The sequence below is a fragment of the Vulpes vulpes genome, chromosome 5, assembly GCF_048418805.1.
Source record: "Vulpes vulpes isolate BD-2025 chromosome 5, VulVul3, whole genome shotgun sequence".
Taxonomy (NCBI): Eukaryota; Metazoa; Chordata; class Mammalia; order Carnivora; family Canidae; genus Vulpes; species Vulpes vulpes.
Window position 1 is genome coordinate 9,396,928 of NC_132784.1, and position 25,050 is coordinate 9,421,977.

Below are 25,050 nucleotides of genomic sequence, written 5' to 3' on the forward strand. Positions count from 1 at the left end.
AGCGCTTTCAAGTTGACACTGACCATCTGATGTGGCAGGGGTCTGCCTTAAACCCCGGTCACTGGTTCCCTGAGGCCTGGAGGCGAGGGGAGAGTCTAGGTACCCCACCTGCCACTGAGGCAGGGGGCCCTCTCAGGTCCCACCTGAATACCACACCCTAGAGCCACATGGACCAAATGCTGTCTCCCACCCCACCCCCACAACACAAACCCCCATCGCCCTGCACTCCCAACAGGCCACTCTGCTGCCCCTTCCACCCACCCTTTCCTCTTTTCACCCAATGAAGCCCTCCACATCCTTCAGTTCCCAGCTCTGATACTGCCTCCCCATGAAGCTTCCAAGGCAGGATCTGTCACCATCTCATGAGCATCCCCATAGTGCTCTGTTCTCTGTCCCCCGATGCCTTCAACTAGGAGAGCTCCTGAAGGGCAGAAGCAGGGTTTCTACATCACCACATCTCTGACTGGTGTTCTGGAACCATCCATAGGATGCACACTTGAGCTCAGGAAACCCAGAGGCACCCAGGCCACCACCTCTGGAAGGCCATGGGTCCCCCTCCTCTTCCGAGTGCCCTGCTTCCACCCTGAACACCAGGCCTGACTTCATTATCTTCAAAATGTTCCCAAGATCAGAGGCGGTAAGACCTGGCCACAAACATAAAATAAATTATCCCCCCACACCAATGATAAATGGTTCTATTAGCAAACCAGATTGTTAAACTCCGATATAACAGAACGCAGGAAACTGGGGCCCATCCATTCTCCCTCCGGCGCACACTGAGTTGTAAATAGGTTATTTTGTGTGTAAATAACACATTAAAACACAGCATTAGCTGTGTCTTTTGATAGAGAGGAAATTGTTACAAATAAATAATTCCGGACAGGAATGTAAAATAAGCCAGATTTAATAGTGCATGCCTGGTGCAGCCGTGTTAAACATGACTAAAATGATAAACCCCAGAATATACTAATAGTAAACTATGCACTGACATCAAAGTAATGAGACTGTATTTTTACCAAGCTTTAGAAATGCTAAAATTAGTTTTGACAGAACCAAACGTCAGAAAAATGTTTCCAACATAAACACCATCAATTTGGGAAGCTGGGGTTTGGGACAGGACGGAGGCTGGGCTGGGAGCAGCTGTGTCCCATCCCATGGGCAAGTCTCACTCCATCGGTCTCCAGTTCTGGTGGTGTCACCAGACGACTGTGTGTGCTTCAGGTCTCTGGGCCTTGGCTTCCACATCTGTAAAATGGACAGATCTGAACTATATGATCACTCGGGCTTCTCTCAGTTCTGTATCTGGAAATGACTTTGAAGCTTTCCCCAACTCTGCAACAGTTAAATATGCACAAATGAACCCCAAAAAACGAGGCCATGTGTGCCAGGTGTGGCCAAGGCCCGGGGAGAAAACAGGAGCTGGAGCCACCAGGGTGGCCCTCAGGGGCTTCCATTCTCTGTGGGCAGAGCTCATCAGCTCACATGTGCCAGCCAGAAACACGCAATGCGGGTCTGAAGTGGCAATGTGGGTGCGTTGGCCTCTACAACCAAGTGGGAGAAGTCAGGCAGGCCAGTGGAAGGCTCCAGAGCACAGCCCCTGGGCTGGGCCTTGAACGCTACGCCGAGGCGGGGGCTGCTGTGTTGGGGCAAGTGGGGCATCTGCTCTGATCTGGATGGCAGCTGTTTTGTTTATTTGTTTCAGATGTATTTATTTTCAGAGAGAGAGAGGGCGAGAATCTCCAGCAGACTCCCCGCTAAGTGCAGAGCCGGATGTGAGGCTTGATCTCAAGGCCCCGAGGGATTTGAGACTTATTTTTTTGATGCCCAATGAGCCTGGGAGGTTGACACTCACCACCCCGCTTCCTGCCCCCCAGCTCTCTACTCTTTGCAAGAGGAACGTTTCCTTGTACTTGCTAGTGCAGAGGGCGCCTAGGCTTTGGTAGTTGCCTTGGGCCAGAGTGTAGGCAGGAGGGTCAGTGGTGTTGATCCACCTCAGCACCCAAAAATGGGTCAGTCAGTCAGCCTGGCCTGGGTGTAGTGTTCCAAAATTTGACGGTAGTAATAGCCTTCTTTAGTTTTAGGAGTCCTGAAGGGAAGTTTTCGGGCTGCAGCCACCATCATCGCATCATCAACCTGATGTTCAATAAATTCCTGTAAAATCCCAACCTGAGTTGACACCAAGAGTTGGATGCTCAACCGACTAAGCCACTCAGGTGCCTCTGGCTGGCAGCTGTTTTGAGGGACTTTCAGAGCGGCCCTTAGAGCATGAGGTCTCAAGGTCACAGGAGACCGCGATGTGCAAGACGAATGGGCATTCACATTCGTGTCACTAACATTTGGTCACTAAACAGACCCTCTGATAGCCACTCTATAAACACTCTCCCATTTCATCCCACAAGAGCCAGATGTAGTTCCCGTGGCCATCTCTACTTCAAGAACTTCAGAAAAGTTAGAGGGCTTGCTCCAGGGCAAACAGCTAACAACAGGGAGCTGGCAAGAGCCCAGGTCCTTTCTACCATATTCCACTGTGGGCCAAAAGGAGTCTCCAACCCTCACCTCTGCCTCTGGAGCACTGACCCTCCAGCTCAGCCCTGGCACATGAGACCTCACTAGCCAGGGCATCATTAAGTCATTCAGGGGCCCCTAGAAAACGTCCAGGCAGTCGTGCTGTATTCTGCTTCCTGAGTGTGCGAAGCTGTCGGGGGAGGACTGAGCTCTTCTGCTCTTGGAGAAAAGTCTGGTGGGAACTGGCTGTTCCATGTGGTTGGGCCATTAAAACAAACTGAGTAGCAGCGACAACAGCCATCCTGAAAATCACTTAAATAAGAATAATTGCCCACTTAGTCACACCTGAGTACATCCTCCAGCCCAAGGCAGAAGTGTGTGGCCGCAGCAGAGCAGTTCAGGTAGGCTGGGGAGGCTGGCCCACTAGGCAAGTTCCAGAGGGCCTCAGGAGGGGAGCCGGGGCCAAGAAGCAGGCCAGCCCTGGTTGAAGCAGACTTCAACCTAACTTGTGCCCAACTCACCCCAGGGACCTCAGAGGCAGCAGGCCATATCAGCCTACTGGCACACACTCGGCATGACAGTGTCAGACTCCCCTTCCTCAACCATCATTTACCGGGTATCTTCCCTTGCTGGGGGATGAGCCAACAATGCCCTGCCCATAGGGCATTATAGGGCGATGGCCCAGGATCAAAGAGAGGACAAAGACACCAAGGACTCAGAGGCATTTATCAAACTACAGGGCACACAGTAAGGTCCAGTGATTTGGGTAACATTTCCTCACCCTGGCACCCCAGAAACAATGCTCGCCACCTGAGTTGTTTACAGACTCTGGAATTCACACAGTATTCCAAGATGGACAGGGATGGGCAAAAACAGACCACTGGGCAAAAACGTGCCTGGAAGAAACTTTCTTTTTTTTTTTTAATTTATGATAGTCACACACAGAGAGAGAGAGAGAGAGGCAGAGACATAGGCAGAAGGAGAAGCAGGCTCCACGCACCGGGAGCCCGACGTGGGATTCGATCCCGGGTCTCCAGGATCGCGCCCTGGGCCAAAGGCAGGCGCTAAACCGCTGCGCCACCCAGGGATCCCATGGAAGAAACTTTCAAAGAAGCGAACAGGGCCAGTAAACAAGGTGATCTCGGGTGGCTGGTGCAGTGGGGCCATGCTGCCACAGGAGTCAGGTGCTGAGAGTCACACATGCTCAACCCTGGTGGACACGCAGGTCACCACCCTGCCAGTACTAACCAGCTGTACCTGGTTAGTGTGCCCCCTCCAGGGATGCACGCCCCACCTTGGCCCAACTGTATCCAACGTAAACATACCCGAAACCAGGCCCCCACCTGGGAGATTCCATCTCCACGGGGCTGGAGTGGCCTGGGGATCTGTATCTACTACGATTGTATCATGGGATTCTGAGGCATGGTCAGCCTTAGCAACCTCTGGTCTGCTCCCACCCACTAGCATACGAGGGAGAAGGCTGAGTTAGCAAGGCCAGGGATCAAGGTCAGGTCACCTACCCAGAACAGCCTGTGATAGTGAAGCAAAGCAGGACAGTAACTCAAGCCTGATTTGCAGCCCAGGGCTCCCTCTTCCACTCTCCAGTAGGAAGACAGCAGAAATCTGGTCTACCTACCCCTGTCCAGCCTCAAAGTCAACTAGCAAGAGCGACCAGCGAAGGGAAGCCTTTTGAAGTCAGGCAGAGCTTCCAGGCCTAGAAAAGGAAAACTTTAGTAACAGCTACTAAAGCAGAGACTTAGCCTGGACCTCACACAGAGCTAACTTAGCACCTGCCACCGTACGTTGCTAACTCCAGTAATTCTCACAACACGGTAAGGTAAGGACCATTGCTGTGTCCATTTTATAGATGTGGAAACAGAGGCTCAGACCCGCCCAAGGACAGCAGAGCTGGGCCTTACCCAGGTGGTGTGGCTTTAGAGTCTGAGCTGTTTCTTACCACTTCTCTGGACCACCTGCAAGAAGGGCAGCAGCAGGAGCAGCCACTCCCCGTGAGCTACCCTGTGCCAGGCAGGCGGGAGCACGTTGTGTCTTGTAATTTTCCCATATCAGCTCAGCATGTGATTTCCACTTTACATAAGGAAAGTCACGTCTTGCCTCATGCAGCTAGAACACAGAAGGCCCCACGCTTACAAGTGCATCAGAATCTCCACAGCTTGCCCAGCCCCACTCCCAGAAGCAGGGCTCCCGGAGGCCTGGATGGGGGGCCCCAACTCCCAGGGATGCTGATGCTGCTGGCGAGGGACCAGACTGGGAGGGACCCTGGCCCAGCACACAGTGGGCATTCTGCAACAGTTAGGTGTTGCCACGGTAGTGCGCCTCACAGAATTTCTAAAGCCCGTCTGGATATTTGACCTCGGGGACTTAGCAAAGCTCTCAGACCCAGACTCAGCTCCAAGTTTTATGGCTCCAGATTTTCCAATCGTCCCAGCCCGGAGGCCTGGAGTAGCTGGGTCCCTGGTGCTCTCAGCTGAGGCACACAGGTTCAGAAATATTTTTGGAAAGAAAACCTACTGTTGAGGAGGAAAATACGACAGCATTTGGGCAGTTTCGGTGTAAAGCAATGAAAAACATCTGAATCAAATTGCCTTTAAAATTACGCCATTTTAAAAATTAAAGGGGGAAAAAAGCTCTAGGCCAAAATGTGTTTTTTAAAAGATTTATGGTCTCCAAAGCGTTAGCACCACAGCTGAATAGGCTGGGAAAGGACCCACCGGCCTGGGCCTCTGCCGGCCTGGGCCTGAGCTTCTGCCGTCTGTTCCTCGCCAGCTGCTCCCGCCAGACAGGTGATTCACTGAACCTGCCCCCAGTCTGACCACAGTGCTGCTTCGCCCTCTGCCACCACCCTGTCCCGCTGTGCACACGTGGGCTCAGAGAGGCAGCAACTCTGAGTGGAAATACCCAGCCCCCAGCAGGTCTGGCTCCACGACACCTAAGGGAGGTCAAACAACAGGGGCCAGCCGGGCCAGGTGACTTTTCGGGTCCCTCTGCAAGTAAGTCATGGCCTCAGATCTCAAAGAACAGGCCATTTGGAAGAGAGAAGGCGCCGCCAGCCTATTGCACAAATGACTTTCTGTGGCTGGTGCAGGGCTGGACAGTTATCACCAAGTATCAGTGGGTTGGACTTTATGGCCCAAATCACCCACCAACAGTCTATAATCACCATCTCAATGAAAACACCAAAAAAAGAGAAAAAAAAAAAAAAGACTCACTACGTGACGGGGATGAGATGGAGCCTCAGATCTTATTCTCTGCTCAACCAGCAAGTGGCCTTAGGCAAGTCCCGGCCCTACCTCATCTCAGTCTCATTCACTAAATGGAGAAGCTCCGAGCACTCAAGAAAAGACGTGCCTGCCACCCCAGCCTCGTACTCAGCAGCTCCCTGTGCTGGGAGATGTTCGACGACAGGCTCTGACAGGAGACAGCGGGAGCAGACAGTCCTGATTTGTAGCATTTGCCAATTTTCCTGCCTTAACTACTCCCACTGTGGCCGACTTCTAGTTACCAACCTAAGGTCAAGGATGGCAGAGCTGGAAGATGTCCACAGTCCACTCACACAAGTTAGCAGAGGCTGGCTTCAGCACACCCCTGCTCTCAGAGGTAGTTACAGTCTACTAGAGGATTCTGGAAGGCTGAAGGTCCTTAAGAACCAAAGAGATGGGCTTCCTGTATGCACTGTCCATCACCCTGAGTCCCATCAGGGCAACCACTGCTGATGGGACCTCTAGGTATCTAAAGTTGTGACAGAGGTAAGATATAATTTGTACCCCGCTTTTTTTACTTACTGTTGGAACCTAGGCACACCCGGGGGAGCCCACCCCGACTATGATCATAAAGTCTTGATAAACATTTTCAGTGGCTACATGACGTTCTATTCAATAACTATTCCATGGTTTGATTAATCAACCTCTTCCCATGGAACACACAAGCTTGGCATTTTGTGGCTTATCACACATCGGTCCAGAGGATGGGTGAGTCTTGCATGAAGATGTCGGGAGCACTGTCATGAGCAAGCAGCAGTGATGACAAAGGGGCCAGGTCCTACAAACCAGCAGGGTCACAAGGTGTCCAGATGTAGGGGGTTGCTTGTATTGCAGGTCAGCCTCCGACCCCTCGATTGAACCCTCTCACCCCATCACCAGTTCCAGAGGCTTCAGTCTCACCACTGGAATTGTATGGCTCTGGCTCTAAGGATGAACACATCTCTTTAGGCAAAAGGATTTCACATCCACATTATTTTCCTACTGTCAAAAACTAGAAACAGCCTAAGTATTCAATGACAGAGGACTGTCACAAGATCATGATGACTCTAGATGATATCTGCCAAATATCCAAATGTCCACCTCATGACTGGGAAAACGGGGCCCAGAGGTAAATGGCATGGCCCAGGGGATGTAGCTGGAATGAGGACCCAGGCCAATAGCCCCCTGTGCACTGCACTGCTCCTGCTTGAGTCCTGGACGGCCCTTCCCCACAAACTGTGCAGACAGGGCCATGGGGAGCAGCAGTGGTGAGGAGGCTTCCTAGTGCCGGCGGCGTCTGATTGAGACTCATTCCAAAGATCGGTCATATCTACCGTCTTCTGGAACCGCATCAACCGAAACCGCATCAACCGAGCACTCCTCCGGGGCCAAGGAACCAGGGGATGGGGGCCTGCAGGAATGGGCAGGGTCAGCATCCTAAGGAAGGATGCAGGTGTGGAAGAGCAGGGTTGGATGCCTCCGTGAGGCCACTGCACCCCAAGCTGCAGGTCTGCTGCCCGTTCCCCCAGATCCAGATCCCCTCAAGCATTTGCTGTTACTGTATGTTGGTGACAACTGCGTCTGACACTAGAGGGGCCTCCTCTCCCCCCCAGTTACATCCTAATCACTGTCTAATTACTGCCTGTGCCTGTTCTTTGCTCCCGTGGCATGGCAGTAAATCTCACCATGTGGCAGTTCATGATCTACCCATGGCTCAGGAGAGGCCAACCCAGGCCGAGGCAGGGAGACCAGAGGGCCCAGGGGCAGGCCAGAGTAGCACCGAGGGCTGGGCTTGCCAGGGCTCACTCAGGCCTCAGAGGCCATGCATCTGTCCATCAGGCAGAGGGACATCTTGAGCTATCACCCCAGGGCAGCATAGGCCCTGGCTCTGGAGAAGGAACAGATCACATGCAGACACAGCCAGGCCCAGGATGAGCCAGCTCTAGGACCAGGCAGCAGGGCCACCCAGCCACCTGCAGACTCCCACTCTCAGCCTCCCCTTCCCTCATCTCCTGACACCACCCTGTATGGGGGGTCGGCCCTGGGCTTTGGCTCCTTCCTCCACCACAGCTGGTCACAGAGGGAGAGCCTGGAGAGCTCATCTCCAAGATGGACACGGGTCAAGGGGCATCACCCAGGTAGGGAGGCCAAACGCCTACCTTCCTAGGGGGGAACAAGAAGGTTGGTCTCAGTTCTCCTTCTCTGAACTTGAGCCACACAGCCTAATCATGACCTCTAATTGAGCATCACAGGGGGCAGGGGGTGAGGATAAAATAAATGTAGTAATGACAACATAGAGGTCCTCTGGTTCACTCCTGGAAACACCAACCCCCTCCTCCCCTTCTCAGTGTCTCCCTGATACCCTGGGCTCCAGCCTCCAGCTGTGCCCGGTGCCGCCCATGGACCAGGAGCACCAGCATCACCTGAGTTCTGGTGGGAAATGCAGAAACTCAGCCCCGCCTGACTGCTAGATTGAGCTCCGCACTTCAGCGAGCCTGGCTGCATGTGCAGGTGCATATGCGGGTGCATGTGCGAGCACATCAAAGTGTGAGCGGCCCCGCCCCCCTTGCACACCCATCCTGCCAGGGCGAATCTGCCCCCACCGCCCTCCGAGCTGGCCTGAGCGGCGGGAGCAACAGGCCATGACTAAACGCACTTGAATAAAAAAGGAAAGAAAAGAAATCTAAGACTCTCCATTCCTCAGAGACAGAAATAGTTTTGTGGCCTCCAGATGGACGGCGCACACACAAGGGGAGGTCTCGCCTTCCCGCCAAACTTTCCCGACGGGATGCTGGCACGGACCAGTGGAAACCAGAGAGTATTTCTCTTCGGGGCAGTAAATGAGAGGCTGTGGCTCGTGTAGTCCTTCTGTTATAATTAAGTTGGCCAGAAATTCACCTAAGGATACTAAATTCTGTACCTGACCCTCTAATTACAGCCAGAAGGGATCAGGAGACAATTACTTTCCAAAATAGTCCCTGGCGGGCCAGAGGCCAGGAGCCGTGTCTCTGGCACATCTCAAATGTGCCAAGCGAACGCACCCGGGGCCGCCTGGCAGATTGAGGGCGGCCAGGACCCCCCCCCCCCCCCCCCCGCCCAAGCAACCTGCCAGCGAACGTCACTGGGCCTGGGATCCCCAGGAGCAGACGGGGGGGGGGGGGGGGGTGTGCGCCCTCCCCTTCGCCCCCCATAAACCCAGCACGCCTGCCTGAGCACATCGGCCATCAGCCTAATTAAATCCTAACGGGCTAATGAAAAACACCCCCGCTGGCAGCTGAGCATGCAGGACACCAAGTACCTCCGTGGGCAGCTACCGCCGCCGCCGCCGTGGCCACCGCCAGAGCAGAGGCCTTCCTGCCCGGGTCCGGGAAAGCCGCACCCTCCAGGCTCCCACTCTTGGCGTCTTTCTTCTCCGTGGCAGTGATTGGGGCCGACGTCTCCATCTCAGCCGCTCATAGTCCTGGGTGACAACCCTGGAGGAAAAGACAAAGACACTCACCAACACTGACTGCCCCCAGACCCAGCCGGGATACATCGACCCAGATTCATGGCAACCAACTTAATTCTCTTATAATTGGGAAGGAGGGTTTAATTAATTTGGAGAATTATTAGTTCTGAGATTCAGCTGGGTATGGAAACGACCTCAAGGACCCCAGCCGAGCATGGGCGTTGCCCCCTACCCCAGATTTTTAAAATCTGACCAACAGGTTCCTACTGCCCGTGGCAGTGACGACGAGCAAGGCCCACTCTGAGAAAGGAAGCCCGAAGTAACGGCCTCCAACTCGGGATCACAGGAAAGTCCAAATAGTGTGACAATGACTTAGTGGTCCTCAGAGGAAAGCCTTTGGTTTCCTGTTCCCTCCCTGCTCACCAGGATCCACCTCTCATTTATTTGTGTGTATGTGCATTCATTCATTCATTCATTCATTCAACAGATCTTTCATCCTTTACTCACTGGCGCAGACTCAGCACATTTTTAAGCCCCTATTACGTATCAGGCTTTCTGTCTGGTGCTGAAGGTATAGTCCACGGAGTTTACATTCTACTTGGGAAAGAGATGACATACAAGGGGAAGGGGAATAAATGTAAACTTAGTTTCAGTTAGCTAGAAGTAGCGTAAAAAAAGAAAGCCAAGTGGTAGGCTAGGGCAGGGTGGGAGGGGTGGAGGGACAACGGCCTTGCCTCTCTGAGGTTGGAATGGGGTGCCAGTGAAGCTCTGAGGGAGCCCACAGCAGCCAGAGGGCAGAGGCAGGAGCTTGTTTGAAGAATGGACCTGGGTGGGCAGAGGTTGGCTTGTTGCAAGAACAACAAGGTGAGGACAGACCCTGGAGGGCTTTGAGCAAAGGGGGGACATGACAGGTCTCACAGTATATGGGGTCACTCTGCTGTTGTGAGAGTAGATCTGGAGAAAGAAGCACTATGGGAATGACCCAGGGAGACATGATGGTGATCTGGATGAAGGGGGAGGTGGTGGAATGCAGACATCACAGACCTCCTAGGGCTTGGACTTGGACGTGGGCTGTGGTGGAAGGAGGGGGAGCCCGAGGGGGAGGGCGGGGGGCGGGGGGACGCAGGGCACAGGTAACGCTCCGTCTGAGGCTGGGTTCTGGGTCACAAGCAAGCCTTTCACTCATATGCCTCATCACTCACAGATACTACTAACCGATTATTCGTATCAAGTCACAGAACAGAAATGTGAAAGCCAAACTTCTTAAAAGAAGAGCAGTAGCATCAAAGACGGCTCCTATTTTTGGCTGAGGACCTGGATGAATGAATGGTGCTGTCATTTGCTGAGACGGAGCCCAGCGGGTGAGAAGCAGGTTTGGAGCAGAAATCAGGAGCTCAGTCTGGGCCCCATCAAGTTTGAAATCCTTTTTAAGCCACGCAGAGACTGTCGGAAACGTAAGGTCAGAGCTCGGGGTAGAGGTAGAGGCTGGAGACAGGAATATGGCAGCCAATGGGAAAGATCAGATGGGATGGAAGGGAAGAAGAGAAAGTTCCAGAGCTGAGACAGGGGCACTCCAACATTTCCAGGAATGAGAAAAGAAACCAGTCGAGGAGAGTAAGCAGGAGTAGCCAGTGGGAGAAAGAGAAGGAAAAAACCACAAGGAGAGCATGGGGGTGCCAGAAGCCAATGCAGGAGTGAAACGCCTTGAAGAGGGGGGAGCAATCAGCTCCCTCCCAAGCTACTGAGGGAGGGGGACGGTGTGGCGACCAGGGCCCAGGTGGAGGTCAGGAAATGAGTGGAAGTAGGAGAAACAGAGGTATAAACAATTTAGTCAGGAAGCTTTGCCATAAAAGCAGAAAAAAAAAAATGATGCAACAACTGAAGAAGCCAGAGGTCCTCCATGGTTGTTGTGTAGGGAGGCAGGGCCAGTTTGCAGGCCCGTGGGAAGGGAATGTTCTGGTCGGGAGTCCATGGGTCACAGCAGGGCAGAAACCAAAGACACTGTTCAGCTCCATCCCCACCCTCAAGGTTAAATTCATATCTGCAGGTACAGAATTTCCATCTTGTTAAATCCACCCAAAACTCACGTCTTTCTAAGTGGAAAATGGGAGGTCCTGGACCGCCTTGTTCTGTCTGCACACACCGGCCTGTCCCGCTTCCACCATCTTTCACAAACTCCCTGTCAAGGAAACCCAAGGCAGACGGGGGACCCAGGAATCTCCCTGCAGGTTTTGGTGAGTGACGCCTTTCTGGCCTCCAGTCTACCTGCATAGGTCATCTGTTCTTTCCGGCTCTGCTTAGCAGCAACGCCTGGCTCAGGCCTGCTCTGCCTTCCGGGCTCCCTTAGCCTGGCCACAGGGACCACCCTCCCCCAGCCATCTGAGCTGCACTTCTGGGTCACCTCTCTCCTCCCCATTTTCTTCCAACATCTGATGGGCTGTGATTGCACTCACTTTCCCAAAACACCTCGCCAGGGGGTGCCTCTGGAGCCGGCTGCTCTGGTACCCTTCCCTTCCGGGTCAGGGGCACCTTCTACACCACGTCTGGTCCTCTTCCAGGATGTCATCTCCCCGGACAACCAGGGGCCTTCCCCAAACCCAAATCTCACCACATTCCCCACCCTCACCTCCCCCACCACCCCTGCTGGCCAAGGCCTCGCTGAGTCCCTTTGACCTTTAATTAAGCAAAGCCTTCCTGCAGCCCCTTCTCCCCACCTCTCCTTCGCACCCAGCCAGGCATGACCAGCCCTGCCCTGTACACCACCAGGCCTCAGCTCAAGGCGTGCCACGCAGCAGCAACCCTTCACCCTTTCTGTTCCTTCCAGATGCCACTTGGACTTCAGCTCCTGCGGGGAGCCACCCAACTCCTCGTCACTGCTTAGGGATCTCGCCACCAAGGAACACCCTCATACTGAATTCATCAGCACCTCCAGGTCAGGCTGGCACAGACCAACTGCTCAGGAATGCCTGGCAAAGCAAAGGGACCTCAGTGGCAGGAAACCACAGCCCTTTGAAATGCAAGTGATTTTGTGAACAGCCTGCCTTTTCCTCCCAAGAAGCTCAGGTAAAGGAATTCAGGCCCAACACACTTTGAATTGGAAGTAAGGACAAAAATAAAAACAACAGCTGGAACAACAAAACTTTAATAAGCATTTACCGGCTGCCAAACACCTTATAAGAGTGATCTCATTTAAGCCTCACAACATTTTACATAGAAAGAAACCAGCGCTTAGGGGTGCCTGGGTGGTTCAGTTGGTTAAGCATCTGCCTTCAGCTCAGGTCGTGATCCCCAGGTCCTGGGATCAAGGCCCATGTCAGACTCCCTGCTCAGGTGGATGGGAATCTGCTTCCTCCTCTGCTCCCCGACACCCCCCCACACACACACACACTCATGTGCTCACGCTCTCTCTCAAATAAAATTTAAAAAGAAAGAAACCAACAGAGAACTTGAGTAACTTGCTCAAAGATGCACACTTAGAGGTGGCTGTGCCAGGCCTTGAGCCCAGGCTGTCTGGCCCCAAAGCTGTACTCTCAAGCACCACAGTGAGCTATCCCTTGCATCAGGATCCCACAGCGCTAAGGGATTTACCCTGAATCCCCTGGCAGGCCATAAGGTAACTAACTGTTGAGCCCTTCAGCTCTAGGGAGCACTGTGCCAAGAGCCCAGGGGGTGGGAGGGAGCATCCCAGAAGCAAGATTTGGCATGGCTCCTGCCCTACTGCTGTATCCAAGGTAGCAGGATTGGTGCATGGAGGCCACCAGTCAAGGGTGGCCAAAAGCTGAGGCTGTGTCAGAGCTGCTTGCAAACACCGTGCCTGTGCAGGGACACCTGTCTGCTGGAGCTGCTTGGGGTAGGGTGGCTGTACTCATTCACTCACTCTTTATCCAGTAATTCTTTTTTTTTTTTTAGATCCATTTATCCTGGGGGGGCCTGGGTGGCTCAGTTGGTTAAGCTTCCACCTTAAGCTCAGGTCGTGATCTCCAAGTCCTGGGATAGAGCCCCACACACTGCTCCCTACTCAGCGAGGGGTCTACTTCTCCCTCTCCCCCTGCTTGTGCTCTCTCTCTCTCTCTCTCAAATGAATAAAGTCTTTTAAAAAGATCCATTTATTCACTTGAGAGACAGAGAAATAGTGCGGACCAGGGGAGAATGACAGAGGGAGAGGGATAATCCTTGAGCAGACTCCCTGCTGACCACAGAACCCAACACAGTGTGGGGCTCAATGCCAGGACCCCGAGATCATGACCTGAGCCAAAACCAAGAGTCGGCTGCCCAACTGAAGGAGCCACCCAGGCGCCCCTCAGTACTTCTTTATTGACAAACAGCTTCATGCCTCACAGTGCACTAGGTGGGAGATGGCTAGGCTCTGCACATCCCCTAGATGAGTCAAGTGTCCCTGCCCTGGCTTTGGATACTCCCCCACCACCATGGCACCTCTTTATACAGCATGGTCATAACCTACTACACTCCCACCTGGCTTCCTGCTTGACTGTGATCTCCTCCAGGGCAGGGCTGGGCCTTGTACCCCTAAGTCCCCAGGCCCAGCTGAACAGATGTCCAGAACCCTTGCAGATGAGTAAGACGGGCCCAGGGAGCCAGGCATGTATCTCGAGGGCACGGGGCTCGGTGGACCAGAAGCCAGCAGAGGACTCAAGGCACCCACAGCATCAGTGCATATGACCAAACCCCTGCCCCAGCCCCAATGAGAGGACAGCAGACTCCTGAGGCTCCTTTCCAAAAGCAGATGGGGAAACTGAGGCCAACAAATCAGAACCCTCAGACTTTAGTATCGAGGATGCCAAGGAAAGAAAGATTCAAGAAGGGACTGTGACAATTTCTGTGAAGGGACATGAGGAGCCTGGAAAGAGCAAGAAAAGGCTGTGGGTTTTCTTAGAGAACAGTAGCTGTGGCTCCCCTACACCAGCACCCTGCCCTATGTTGTCAGAGTGGGTGTCAGCAGCCTGATTCTTACACAGGAGGAAGTGAGCTGCCCCAGGCCACTCTCCACAGAGGGAAAAAGGCCCGGTCCAGGGCCAGGTCCTCTGGCAGCTGTGTGACCCGAAGCCTCAAGGTGTGGCCACCACAGGACCAGGGTGAACGGAGTGTGGGGAGGAAGGGTATTTATCAGATTCCCACGACCCAGACTGCGGCCTGCAGCCTGCAGCCTGGGGAACAGATGTGTACCTGGAAGCTCCAGGGGTTCCACGGACGCCCGTGGGGAGCTGGCCGCGCCAGAGGTGGGCAGGGGGTGGTCCGTGTAGTCCCCACCGTGCCAGAGCCCGGTCTCCTGCAGATCAGCAGCTGCCCCCCACTTCCCTCCCCTGCCAGAGGAGGAAGACAGTAGACAGAGCCGAGAGGCTGCGTAAAGCACGGGAATTAGTGGGATTAGCACAATTTCTAGGTAAACACCAGGCGCCCAGGGTCCCAGGCAGCCACTTTCACTCCCCGAAGCTCCAATGAGGCTGCTGCCGGAGCCTTGTCAGCAGCCTCACCTGAGCCCCCAGAGGCCAGGTGGGGACAGGGCGGGAGGGGGGGTGCCAGGCTCCAGGGCCCCAGACCTCAACCCGGGGGGGGGGGGGGGGGGGGGGGCATGATGGCTTGTGCTGAAATATTTCCCACAATCCCCACAAAGGCTCCAGAACCCGAGGGGCTGGGAATACAGCACTCGTGGGGGGAGGAGGACAGGCAACACCCCCACTTCACCTAGGGAACTCACACTGCTCTAGCATGTCCGAACAACTCCCCAGACAAGATGCAACCACACTCCCCTGGTTCTGCTCGGGGAAGGGGGAGCACTGGACCGGGAGCCAGGAGGAGGAGCAGGTCTTCACTAGGAGACTACAGAGTCACTGGCCCTCCAGGGGGTCCTGGCAGCGACAAAAACCCCACCACAGGCATTCCTGGACCTTCTCCTGGACATTTGGACTCTAGAGGTCTCAGCAGAGAGTTGGGGACAAAATATCACATTTTTTTTAAAGTTCCATAGTTATTTGTGATACCCAGGCAGGTTTAGGAAAACCTTCACGGGGTGCCACTTACAAGGTCACTTCCAGATCATTTACAAATTATTCCAAATAATTTACAAGTTCCAGCTAATGCAAGGCTGCATAGCCCGAAGGAAAAAGAAATACGTTTCCTTTCGGCTAACTTGGAACTGGAAGTTGGGGTCCCTGGGCCTGAAACATGGACAAGCCACAGTGCCTCTGAGCCCACCACCGGCACAAGTCACAGGTGTACTCACATCATGGCACAGAGCATCATCACCTGTGCTCCCCTCGGCATCCTGCTTAAGGTCACCATCAGACCCCAATGACCTGGCAACCCGAGCCAGCAGAGAAGCACACGCGTTACTGTGGCACCGAGGCGGTGCCTGTAACATTTGATCGTCGCGTTCAATACAACCAGTTTGTCTCGTAACCCTGCGTGTTTTTTTATTCTGTGCATCTACAGCATCATTCTGAGGAGGGGTCCACGGCACAGAAAAGGTTAAGAGCTCTGAGTGAAAGGACTGCCTTGAAGAATAAATTAATTATCAGAGCAGAATGAGCGAATCACTCCAAAACCTGCAATCCCAGACACCCTCCCGCCACCTGGCTGCTTTGAACTCCTCTAACGAGTGAGTCACAGGAATTAGAGCGTCTTCCCCAGGCAAAATCATTCTCTAGGAGAGAGATGAAACCTCGCCTCGCAGTCCTCGCAGCCACCTCGGGGCTATGGTGTTCTCACCTCCTCTGATCTCAGCTGTGCGGCATGCGTGCCCCGGCCCCACACGCATAGACATGCATGGGCACACACAGAGCACACACAACACATGCAACAACTGCCACCACATAGTCACACACACCCTGCCATACGCGTGCATGTATGCCCAGTCCCGTACATACGTGATCGCATCATCCATGTACTCACATAGCCACACACAGCACACACCTAGTTACATGCCACGGGCACACGCTCACACATGATCGTGTATGTGCAAAGATACAGACTGACACACACACAAATACACCAGAGATAATAAACACTCGTCCTGCCTTGATCAGACTCATTTTTCAGATCAAATGAGATAAAACAGGTAAAATTTCCTGAAGTGAGGAACACGCTGTCAGTGCAACACAGATTAAAGGTAATGATAATTATAAGCTAGTTATAACTAAGAAGAGAACTGCAGACTCCCCTCGACACCAAGGTCCTGAGGACTCGTCCTGTATCCACCGAGTGACAGCTGGGCTTTTTGCATCCATGCACCTGTCTGGAGGACCTCAGGCTTAAGTTGCATCTGCTTCCGAATTCTCTGTCCACCTGCCTCGTCTCTGTATGTGGAATCAACGCCTATGTGAAACAGCTCCTCTAGGGCCCAGGAGCAAACTGTCTCCAGCAAAACACAGACAAGGGGCTCCAGACCTGGACAGTCTGCAGGGCTGGAAAAGATATGAGTGACTTTCCACCACCAGAGCCGAGGTAAAGCAGGGGCAGGGGTGGTGATGGAGACACAGCCATGGCACTGCCCTGTCCCCTCACTTCTCCCTCTTCCAGTGACATGACATGGGGAGGAGAACCACACACTCCTGCCTGGGCTGGCCCCTCGGGCACCATCCTGGCCAGTGGTTCCCACCACAGAGCCCCCTGAGGGAGGGCAACTTTGAGAGGGAAAATCAGAGCCTGTGGAAGACCCTTGGGACCCTGGCCCGGTCAGATATGGGATGAGAGGCTGGATCATGGGGTCCCAGCTCCCTGACCCCATGGACAGTGAGAGGTTGTACAGTTCCTCCCAAGGTGATGAGGAACCCCACAGGTATCAATGTGTGTGGGATGCTGGCATCCGGTAGCTGCTCCTTACCCAGCACAGACACCTCTGTCTCTATGTGGGTTTGGCACGTGGCCTGCTGCCTGGCCTGCTGCCCAGCGCATGGTGAGGACAACAAAGGGAGACACATCTGGAAAAAAATAAAGCGTTCTTCTGACCCTTGCTGCCCCGTGATCTACAACGTGGGACCCTCATTCCTCTGTGACTCGGAGAAAAAATAGTCCCCTCAAACTGCTCCATCGTCCCTAGGCCCTCTGCTCTACCCAGCAGTATCCCTCTTATTGGGAGCCTCATTACCAGAAAAAGAAAAGATCAGAAGCCTCATACACCTGCAGGTGCCCACACCAGGCCAACCTCTCTCCTCGTGTTATCACACAGCCAGCCACAGTGACGCTGCAATGCCAATATCATGATCCCTGCTTTACAATGAAACAGAGACCCAGAGAGGGTAAGCAACCTGCCCAAAGTCACACAGCTGACCTGTAGCAGCACTGTTGTCTTACTGCAGGTCTGCAGGATTCTGAAGCCCACACAGTTTCTACCACGACCAAATTTGTTGAATATGCAGATGCCTGCCATGTGCAGGGAATATTACAGAGCTGTCAAAAAGCATAAAGCACAGCTTATAAAGTTCACTGAAGTCTAAGCCAGTATATGCTAAAAGTCAAATCAGTAGCAGCGACTTCATAGCCACAGAAGCTAAGGTAGCGAGGACTAGTGACTGGGGATGTCAGAGAGGGCTTCCAGATGACCACCCATCTGCCCTGTGGCTTCGAGACAAAGAATGAAAGAAAGGCCATGGACTTGGCCTGCAGAGTGGGGAGGGAAGGACACTCCAAGGCGGGGAATGACATGAGCATGAGCCCCTGGCATACTGTGGGCAAAGGAAAAGAAAGGAGAACGCTCTCACAAGGAGAAGGGAACAGAGCACAGACCGTGTCGAGGGGGCACCGTAGGCGCTGACTGGTTCTCTGGGACAGGCCGGCCAGAGGGAGATGGGTTTAGGAAGGATGTGCTTTCTTGCTTCCTGGTTCTTGAAAACACTTCAGCCTCACAACCTGGCCAGTCTGGCTCTCATGATCCTGGCTGCTTCCAGAAGCTTTGAGCCAGAGGCCTGGAAAGCAGGGGGCAAAGCCCTCACCCTCTCACTGTGGTGGCCAGGGGCAGGCACTGTGCAAAAATCACTCTACTAGTGGGTGCACCTGCTTCTTTATCACTCCTCGAGTGGCTTTTTCCAAGCACGAAAGCTCCCTAATTTGCCCAGCCCCTGGGCTTGCTGGTGTGCAGGAAAACAGATAATTAACCCTAATTCACTGACTTATTGGGCCAGAACAGCAGCCAGCGAGGGCCCCTATGGGAAATGCAGGCCCCTGCTGTAGGAGCCAGCTGCAGATAAGGGGAGATGGGTATCAGGACTAGAGCTGGGCAAGAGGCCCCCTTGTTTTTTTCTGAGAGGATATGTGTAAGAGCTACTTTGTAACTGACACTTCAGATGGCATCGAAACGACCATTTGCTTGCATATGGGTTTATTCCCCGAAAAATCCCAGGCCACGTCCATGCCCCTGGCCCTTACATGATCCCCATGCTTTTCTGCCCAGAACTTTCTTTCCTTTCTTCTCTCCCCACGGACCCATGCTTTAACACCCAGGAAGCCTCTCCTAATGAACTCCTGCCCAGGGCCCTATTTGGATCTGCCACTACCTCCCCCTGTGTTGCTTCTGAAACTTTTCTGTCACTCCCTGGTCCTATCAGCAGTGAGCACGTTCAGAGGGAGCATGGTGAGTGCAGACTCTGGAGAAAGACGGCCGCCACATTAGAATCCCAGCTCTACCTAGGGTTACAGACACAAACTTCTTATGGTGCCTCAGTTTCCTCATCTGTAAAATGGGGGTGACAACAGCACTGTCATGGTAAGGATTAAAAGCCCAGGCATGGGATGCCTGGGTGGCTCAGTGGTTCAGCATCTGCTTTCAACTCAGGGCATGATCCTGGGGGCCTGGGATTGAGTCCGACAACAGGCTCACCACAGGGAGCCTGCTTCTCCCTCTGCCTGTATCTCTGCCTCTCTCTGTGTCTCTGGTGAATAAAGGCAAAAAAAAATTTTTTTAATTAATAAAATAAATAAAATAATAAAATAAAATAAAATAAAATAAAATAAAATAAAATAAAATAAAATAAAAAAATAAAATAAAATAAAATAAAATAAAATAAAATAAAATAAAATAAAATAAAATAAATAAAAGCCCAGGCATGCCTGGGCTCAAGCGCACACCATATCATCACGGCAGCCTGCGTGAGTCTGCAAACCTAGGACAGAAAGACCTGTCCCAAGCAGTGCAAAGGGGCCAAGCCACCAAGAGGAGGCCCGTCCAAGACTGGACAAGGCAGCCTCGTCACAGCCCCTCCCTCTCCGTCTGCCCACCCGAGGGTCCATGCCTCCGGGGTCTAATGTGGAAACTCTCAGGTTGGCATCTCTTTGTAACGTGCCATCCTGCTTGATTGCAAAGGCCTGCTGTCCGTCCCCAGCCTCTGTGGAGAACCCTCAAGCAGCAGAAGGTCCAGAGGACCGGGTCTCTGCCTCGAGCCCCCCTCCCTCCCCCCGCCCCCCACACACCGCCAGCAGAGGCATGATCCCAACTCGGCTCCCACAAGGAGGCCGCCGTCCGAGGCGAACAAGGGGCCCGCTGTGCGGCCGCCCAGCCAGACCCAGATATTTTAACAGCTGCATTGTGTGTTTCTGAGGCACAATTCCTGAGCGGGGAAGAAAAACAAGCTTCGCCTCTGCCCTAAGGAGGGAAAACAGACTGTCCTGGGCCGGCTGCAGGCCTGGGAGAAGGCCTCTGCCCGGGCCCCGGGCTGCGGAGGGCACGACCAGGAACAGGCCTGGCACACAGGAACCGCAGGGTCCCCTTCCCCCAAGACGTGAGGAGGGAAGGCAAAGACAGAGGCCCAGTGGATGGAGTAAATCCCCAAAGGAGGGGGAGTTGGTGGGGGCAAGGAACCAGAAAGGCAGGAGGTGCCTGCAGGATAAGACACAAAACCCCACCAAGGTCTCACCCTAGGTTCTCCCGGCCGCATCACTGTTTCCCCCAAGCCCCTCCTGCTGAGCCCCATGCCACCCAGGTCAGGGGTCAGTCCTAACTCATGCCATGCCCCCGAGGTCAAGCTCCCATCTCACTGTTTTAAGCACATGGTTACACGTCTGCTCCCCTTGATGTTCGCCCCAGAGGGAGACTCATCACCATTTGATCCTGGTTCGGTACCACACACTCTCTGTACCCAAGCCTGTGAGAATCTTCTCTCCTCTCTTGGCCTCCCATCAGGCCCTGATCCCCACAAGGGCAGGCCTGTTCCTGAGAGCCATCGGCATTCTGGGGGTGAGGGGCTGAGGTCAAGAGCAGGGGCTGGAGTCAACTTGTCACGTGTGCCCCACGCAGTGGTTGCCCACCCTGCCGTGAAGGCCTCCAGGGCAAAATTACCACTGGCCTATGAATGCACCCCTTCCCTCAGAGTATAAACTCTTTGAGCTTTTTGGCTTCTGGCTTGGAGGAGGCGAAGGTGCAACTGCCTTCCGTCATCCTGAATCCGGGTTCATCCGACACCAGCCGCCTCCACCACGTTGCCTAAGTTCGACCCCAAAGTCATATACCTGAGGTGCCCTGCTAGGGAAGTCGGTGTCACCTCTGCCCTGGCCCTGAGGGTCGGCCTCCCAGAAAGGTAGCTGCCAAGGCAACGGGTGACTGGAAGGGTCTGAGGCTGACAGTGGAAAAACTGACCATTCAGAACAGAAGGGCCCAGACTGAAGTGTAGGTTCTGCCTCTGCCCTGACTCCCTAAGCCCTCAAGAAACCGCCAAGAGACAGAAAGAAGCAGAAAAACATTAGGCACAGTGGAAATAGCACTTCGGGTGAGATTGTCAACAATGCTTGACAGATGCGGCACCGCTCTTCAGCCAGAGAACTCTCTGGAACCGTTAATGAGATCCCAGAGACTGCCCAGTCTGTGGGCTGCAGGGTGGATGGCCACCACCCTCACGACATCACAGATGACGTCAATAGTGGTGCCGGGGAATGGTCGGCCGGTGGAGAACGACAGAGGAAAATATAGCAATAAAAAATCATTTGACAACCGATGGGGCGGGCGGGGGGGGGGGGGGGGAGTATAAACTCCCCGAGCACAAAGACTTTCTATGCATAGTGCTTAGCACTCAAGTCTATAAATTACCAAGCACCTACTTTGTATAGGCACACACCATTTTCAAGAGAAGTTAAAAAAAAAACAAACTTTTTTTTTTTTAAAGCAGAAATGCTTAAAATGTGCTTCTTGAGCTATTACACACTCAAACAGGGCTATTTTGTCCGAGTGGAATTGTAGGATAAGGGGTGGCATTCTGGAGTCAGAGACATGGTGCAGGTGGCTTTTCCACATCCTTCCTGTCATCAACCAGATCACAGCCTCTAGAGGATCAGGGGACCCAGGCCTTCTTCACCTGGATTGAGAGAAGGAGGGTTGCAGATCCAGAACAAATCTCACCCTTTACACACCTTGACATAAGTGACCCAAGTCAAGAGGCTTTCCTGAGGAGGGGGCTGGGCAGTGATGGACGCCCCCTGAGTGGTGGGGGCAGTTTGGGGCTGGCGTCAGAGAAAGGAGTCTCTGCTCATCCACTGCTGCCCCTCGAAGCCTGGGGATGGGCTCTGGGGTTTGCTGAGTTGGTCCAGAGGGGAAAGAACCCATTTGATTTCTCTGCTATAGCCCTATCTAAGACTGGTGAGATTATGAGGCTATCTGGCAAGGAGTCACGCCAGGTCCCCAGACCACCTCTTTCCATCCCTTCATCCCTTCTCCCTCCGGCACCAAGGAAGGCCTCCAGAGGTCACCTTGTCCAGGCCTGTGCATGCAGCCCAGATCCAGAGCAGTGCCCTGCCACCTGCATCCATGAACCAGCAACCATATTGCTGAACCCCCACAACCTCTGAAGCCAGAGTCACCCTTTCCACAGGTGGTGCTGGGCCTGGGGTAGAGAGCCGGGCAAGGGTAGGGAGGGCTGGCTGCAGATCCAGGGTAGCTACTCTGCCTCTCGAGGCTCTGGGGAGAACCAGGCCAGTGGGTGGCCCGGCATCTCCTCTTCGGTCTGCGCAGTGTGCCGCTCTGACTTGCCCAGCCACGGCCTCCCCCATCACACACAGGCGATGCCCTCACTCAGCTTTTCTATCTGTGCCTCCTCCAGGCTCAGCCACTGGCTTTCTCCAGGCTCCACCAGGAACCAACAGCCAGCACCACCCCGAGGAGTGAAGCTGGCAGGAGTGGCCTGCCTTTGGCTGGCACCTTCGTGCCTGAGGTGGAAGGAGGGCACCCCAGGCCCACCTGCTAAGTAGCCCCTCAGCCTTGCCCAAGTCCAGCTTCACCCAGGCCAGGCTCTTCCCCTTCCATTCTCAGGAGCCCATTAGTGCTCACACAACCTTTCTGTCTCCTGGCAGTCACACATCCCAGCCTGAGCCAGGGGTCTGGGCATCCCTAGGCCCCAGTAAACTGACACCCATTCCAGCCCCCTGTGGATCGGCTGCAGCCTGAGCACCGGCCCTCTCAGGGAGGTCAGGGAAGTTCTAAGGGCTCCGTGACTGGGCACAAGTGTGAGATTCACCCATTTCTGAGGGCCTACTGTGTGCCATACATGGGGCTGTGACGGTGAATTAAACCAGTACTAACTACTCTCCCAGAGCGCCCAGCCCAAGCAGGGACACAGTCATCAAGGGAAATAGTGACAACCCAAAATAAGCTTCCTGGCAGAGAGATAAACTCAAGGGACTACAGGGAGCCTTGGCTAGCCTGAGGGAAGTCAGGGAAGGCTTCCTGGAGGAAGGAGTGAATACACATTTTCAAAAGAAGGATGGTCAGGTCCAGATGGTCTGCTAAAGCAGAGGGGACTACAGCAGATAGAGGACAGCGTCTGGGCAGTGAGCAGGATGCAGGGCGAGCTAGAATTCTACACACACGCGCGTGCGCTGAGCACGTTAGTGGTCTGTCTGACAGGGACTGACAGGATTTAATGCACCAGCATTTGGGGGCCACACGTGCTAATTCAAAGGGGAAAAAATGAATTGAAAAAAAGGCAATGTTCATTTTATGAAAAACTTGAGACCAGATCCAAAGAGGCCCCTCCTGGGCCTCCTTCCCACCCGCTCGGACCTTGGAAATCTGTGACCACCAGACACTGCCTGTCAGGCCTCTGAACTCATGCTCTTCCCCCCTCATCCCCCAAAACACCCTTCCCCGCCCCTTCTACCTGATTAACTCCTGCTTATACCTTTAAGGCTAAGGCCGGTGTCACCTCCCCGCCCTGAGATGGGCACAGTGCTCCTGCAGACCCCATGTCAGCCTGGGCACAGTACTGTACTCAGGGAGACCTTTCAACTCTCTGTTTAACCATCTCACCCCTGGGTGGTTTGACTTTCACTCCTAGCCCCTGACCCTCCCCTGGCACACAGTCAGTGTCCCATAAATGTGCAACGAGGGCTCTCTAGTGAACCCAGTGTTCTGAGGTCAGCTGTCCCCTAAACCATCCCCCACCCCGCGTCCACTAGTGACCTCCACACAGTAAACAACTGGCAATGGTAATTTAACTGACCCCAGAGAGCCTCACGGGAAGATGTAGCCCAGCCGGTTGCTTGTATCTTAGAAGGTGCCAGACAGAACTCACTGCCAAAAAAATAAACAAAAAATAAAGAGTAAAAACTACCCTTACTCACTACCTACAATTATACCATTAGAGAGTCACTTCTTTGACACTTTTTTCGTTCTCAAGAACAGCCTATTAAAATGCAAACTGCCCCGGGAATAAGGTCAGGCCTTAAGTGCTTGTGGTAGAAAAAGTTCATTTCTCTAAGGAGAGGGGGACAGAACAGAGAGGGCGGGAGGGAGCCAGAGGGCAGGGGGTAAGGGGAGGAACTGTGGGGTCGGGGTGCCAAAAACACAGCACCGTTTTGCTGACGGCTGTCCTTGGCTCTCACCGCCAGTCCACACCCTCCTGATAAAAGGAACATGTCTCTCGGCTTGTTCCTGCACTTCAGCGTTTCTTGGCATGACACCATATGCAAAATTAAGTGGCTTTGTAGTGTGGGCCGCTTGTTCTCTTCCCTCCTTTCCATCCTTTTGGATGAAGCTCTCCAAGGCACACTCAATCAAGCCCCTTTTGTTCCCGGGGCCTTTTGAAGGCTTCCGGAGAGGAAATGAGAGCGCTCTTTAAAGCCCAACTCTACACGCAGCACTGCAAAATCACAGTCTCCTTGCCAGCCCCGCCCCCACGGGCCTGATTTGGAAGTTGGGGTGCCCTGGGAGGGCTCCCCGATCAGGACTGTCCCTGGGAAGAAGCTCGAGGACCCCCCCAACACGGGTGAGAGGCCCCGGTGACATGCAGATTTCGTCCAGTGAGGGGAGTCTTTCCAACTGGCAAGAAGTCACAGAGAGATCAGAGCTTTAGGTGGCCCTTGGTCAGGGGGCTGTCACACTCCCCGTCTTTACTGGGAGCAGGGTTCCCTGCCCCAGGGCACGTCTGGTGATCACGAGGTTTTGCACCTTGACTTGGGGTCTGCATGAGGAAGAGGCTGTCCAGGCCGTCCCCTTAGCCTGGACCCCAGGACTCCTTCCACAACAGCACCATGCCCAGTCCCTCCAATCAGCCACCCACTAACGGAGTCAACCAAAGGATCCAGCCAGACAGGGAGCTTCACGGAGGTCCCAGGGATCCAGCAGTCAACCTCCCATCCTACTCAAGAAGCCCCTACAGCAGCAGGTAGCAACTGGGGTGAATCTGCATCCCAGGGGACACTTTGCAACGTGTAAAGTCGGTTGTTATTGTTTCTATACTGTGCTACTCGCAGTGACTCGGTGAAGGCCAGGGTCACTCCTAGATGTCCTACAGTGACGAACACAAGAATTATCCGGTCAAAATGTCTACAACACCGAGACTGAGTCTCTCCATCTCAGTGGTTGAGCATCTGCCTTGAGCTCAGGGCATGATCCTGGGGTCC

General features: G+C 53.8%; 1 protein-coding gene across 1 annotated transcript in view; it reads right to left on the minus strand.

The window, feature by feature from the left end:
* Positions 1-25,050, minus strand: part of GLI2 (GLI family zinc finger 2) — a 255,864-nt gene that overhangs the window by 177,660 nt on the left and 53,154 nt on the right. Inside the window, exon 2 of the mRNA XM_072757539.1 lies at positions 9,064-9,238. Coding sequence (XP_072613640.1) covers positions 9,064-9,208 — 145 coding nt within the window. The 5' untranslated portion in view covers positions 9,209-9,238. The remainder of the gene's footprint in view (positions 1-9,063; positions 9,239-25,050) is intronic.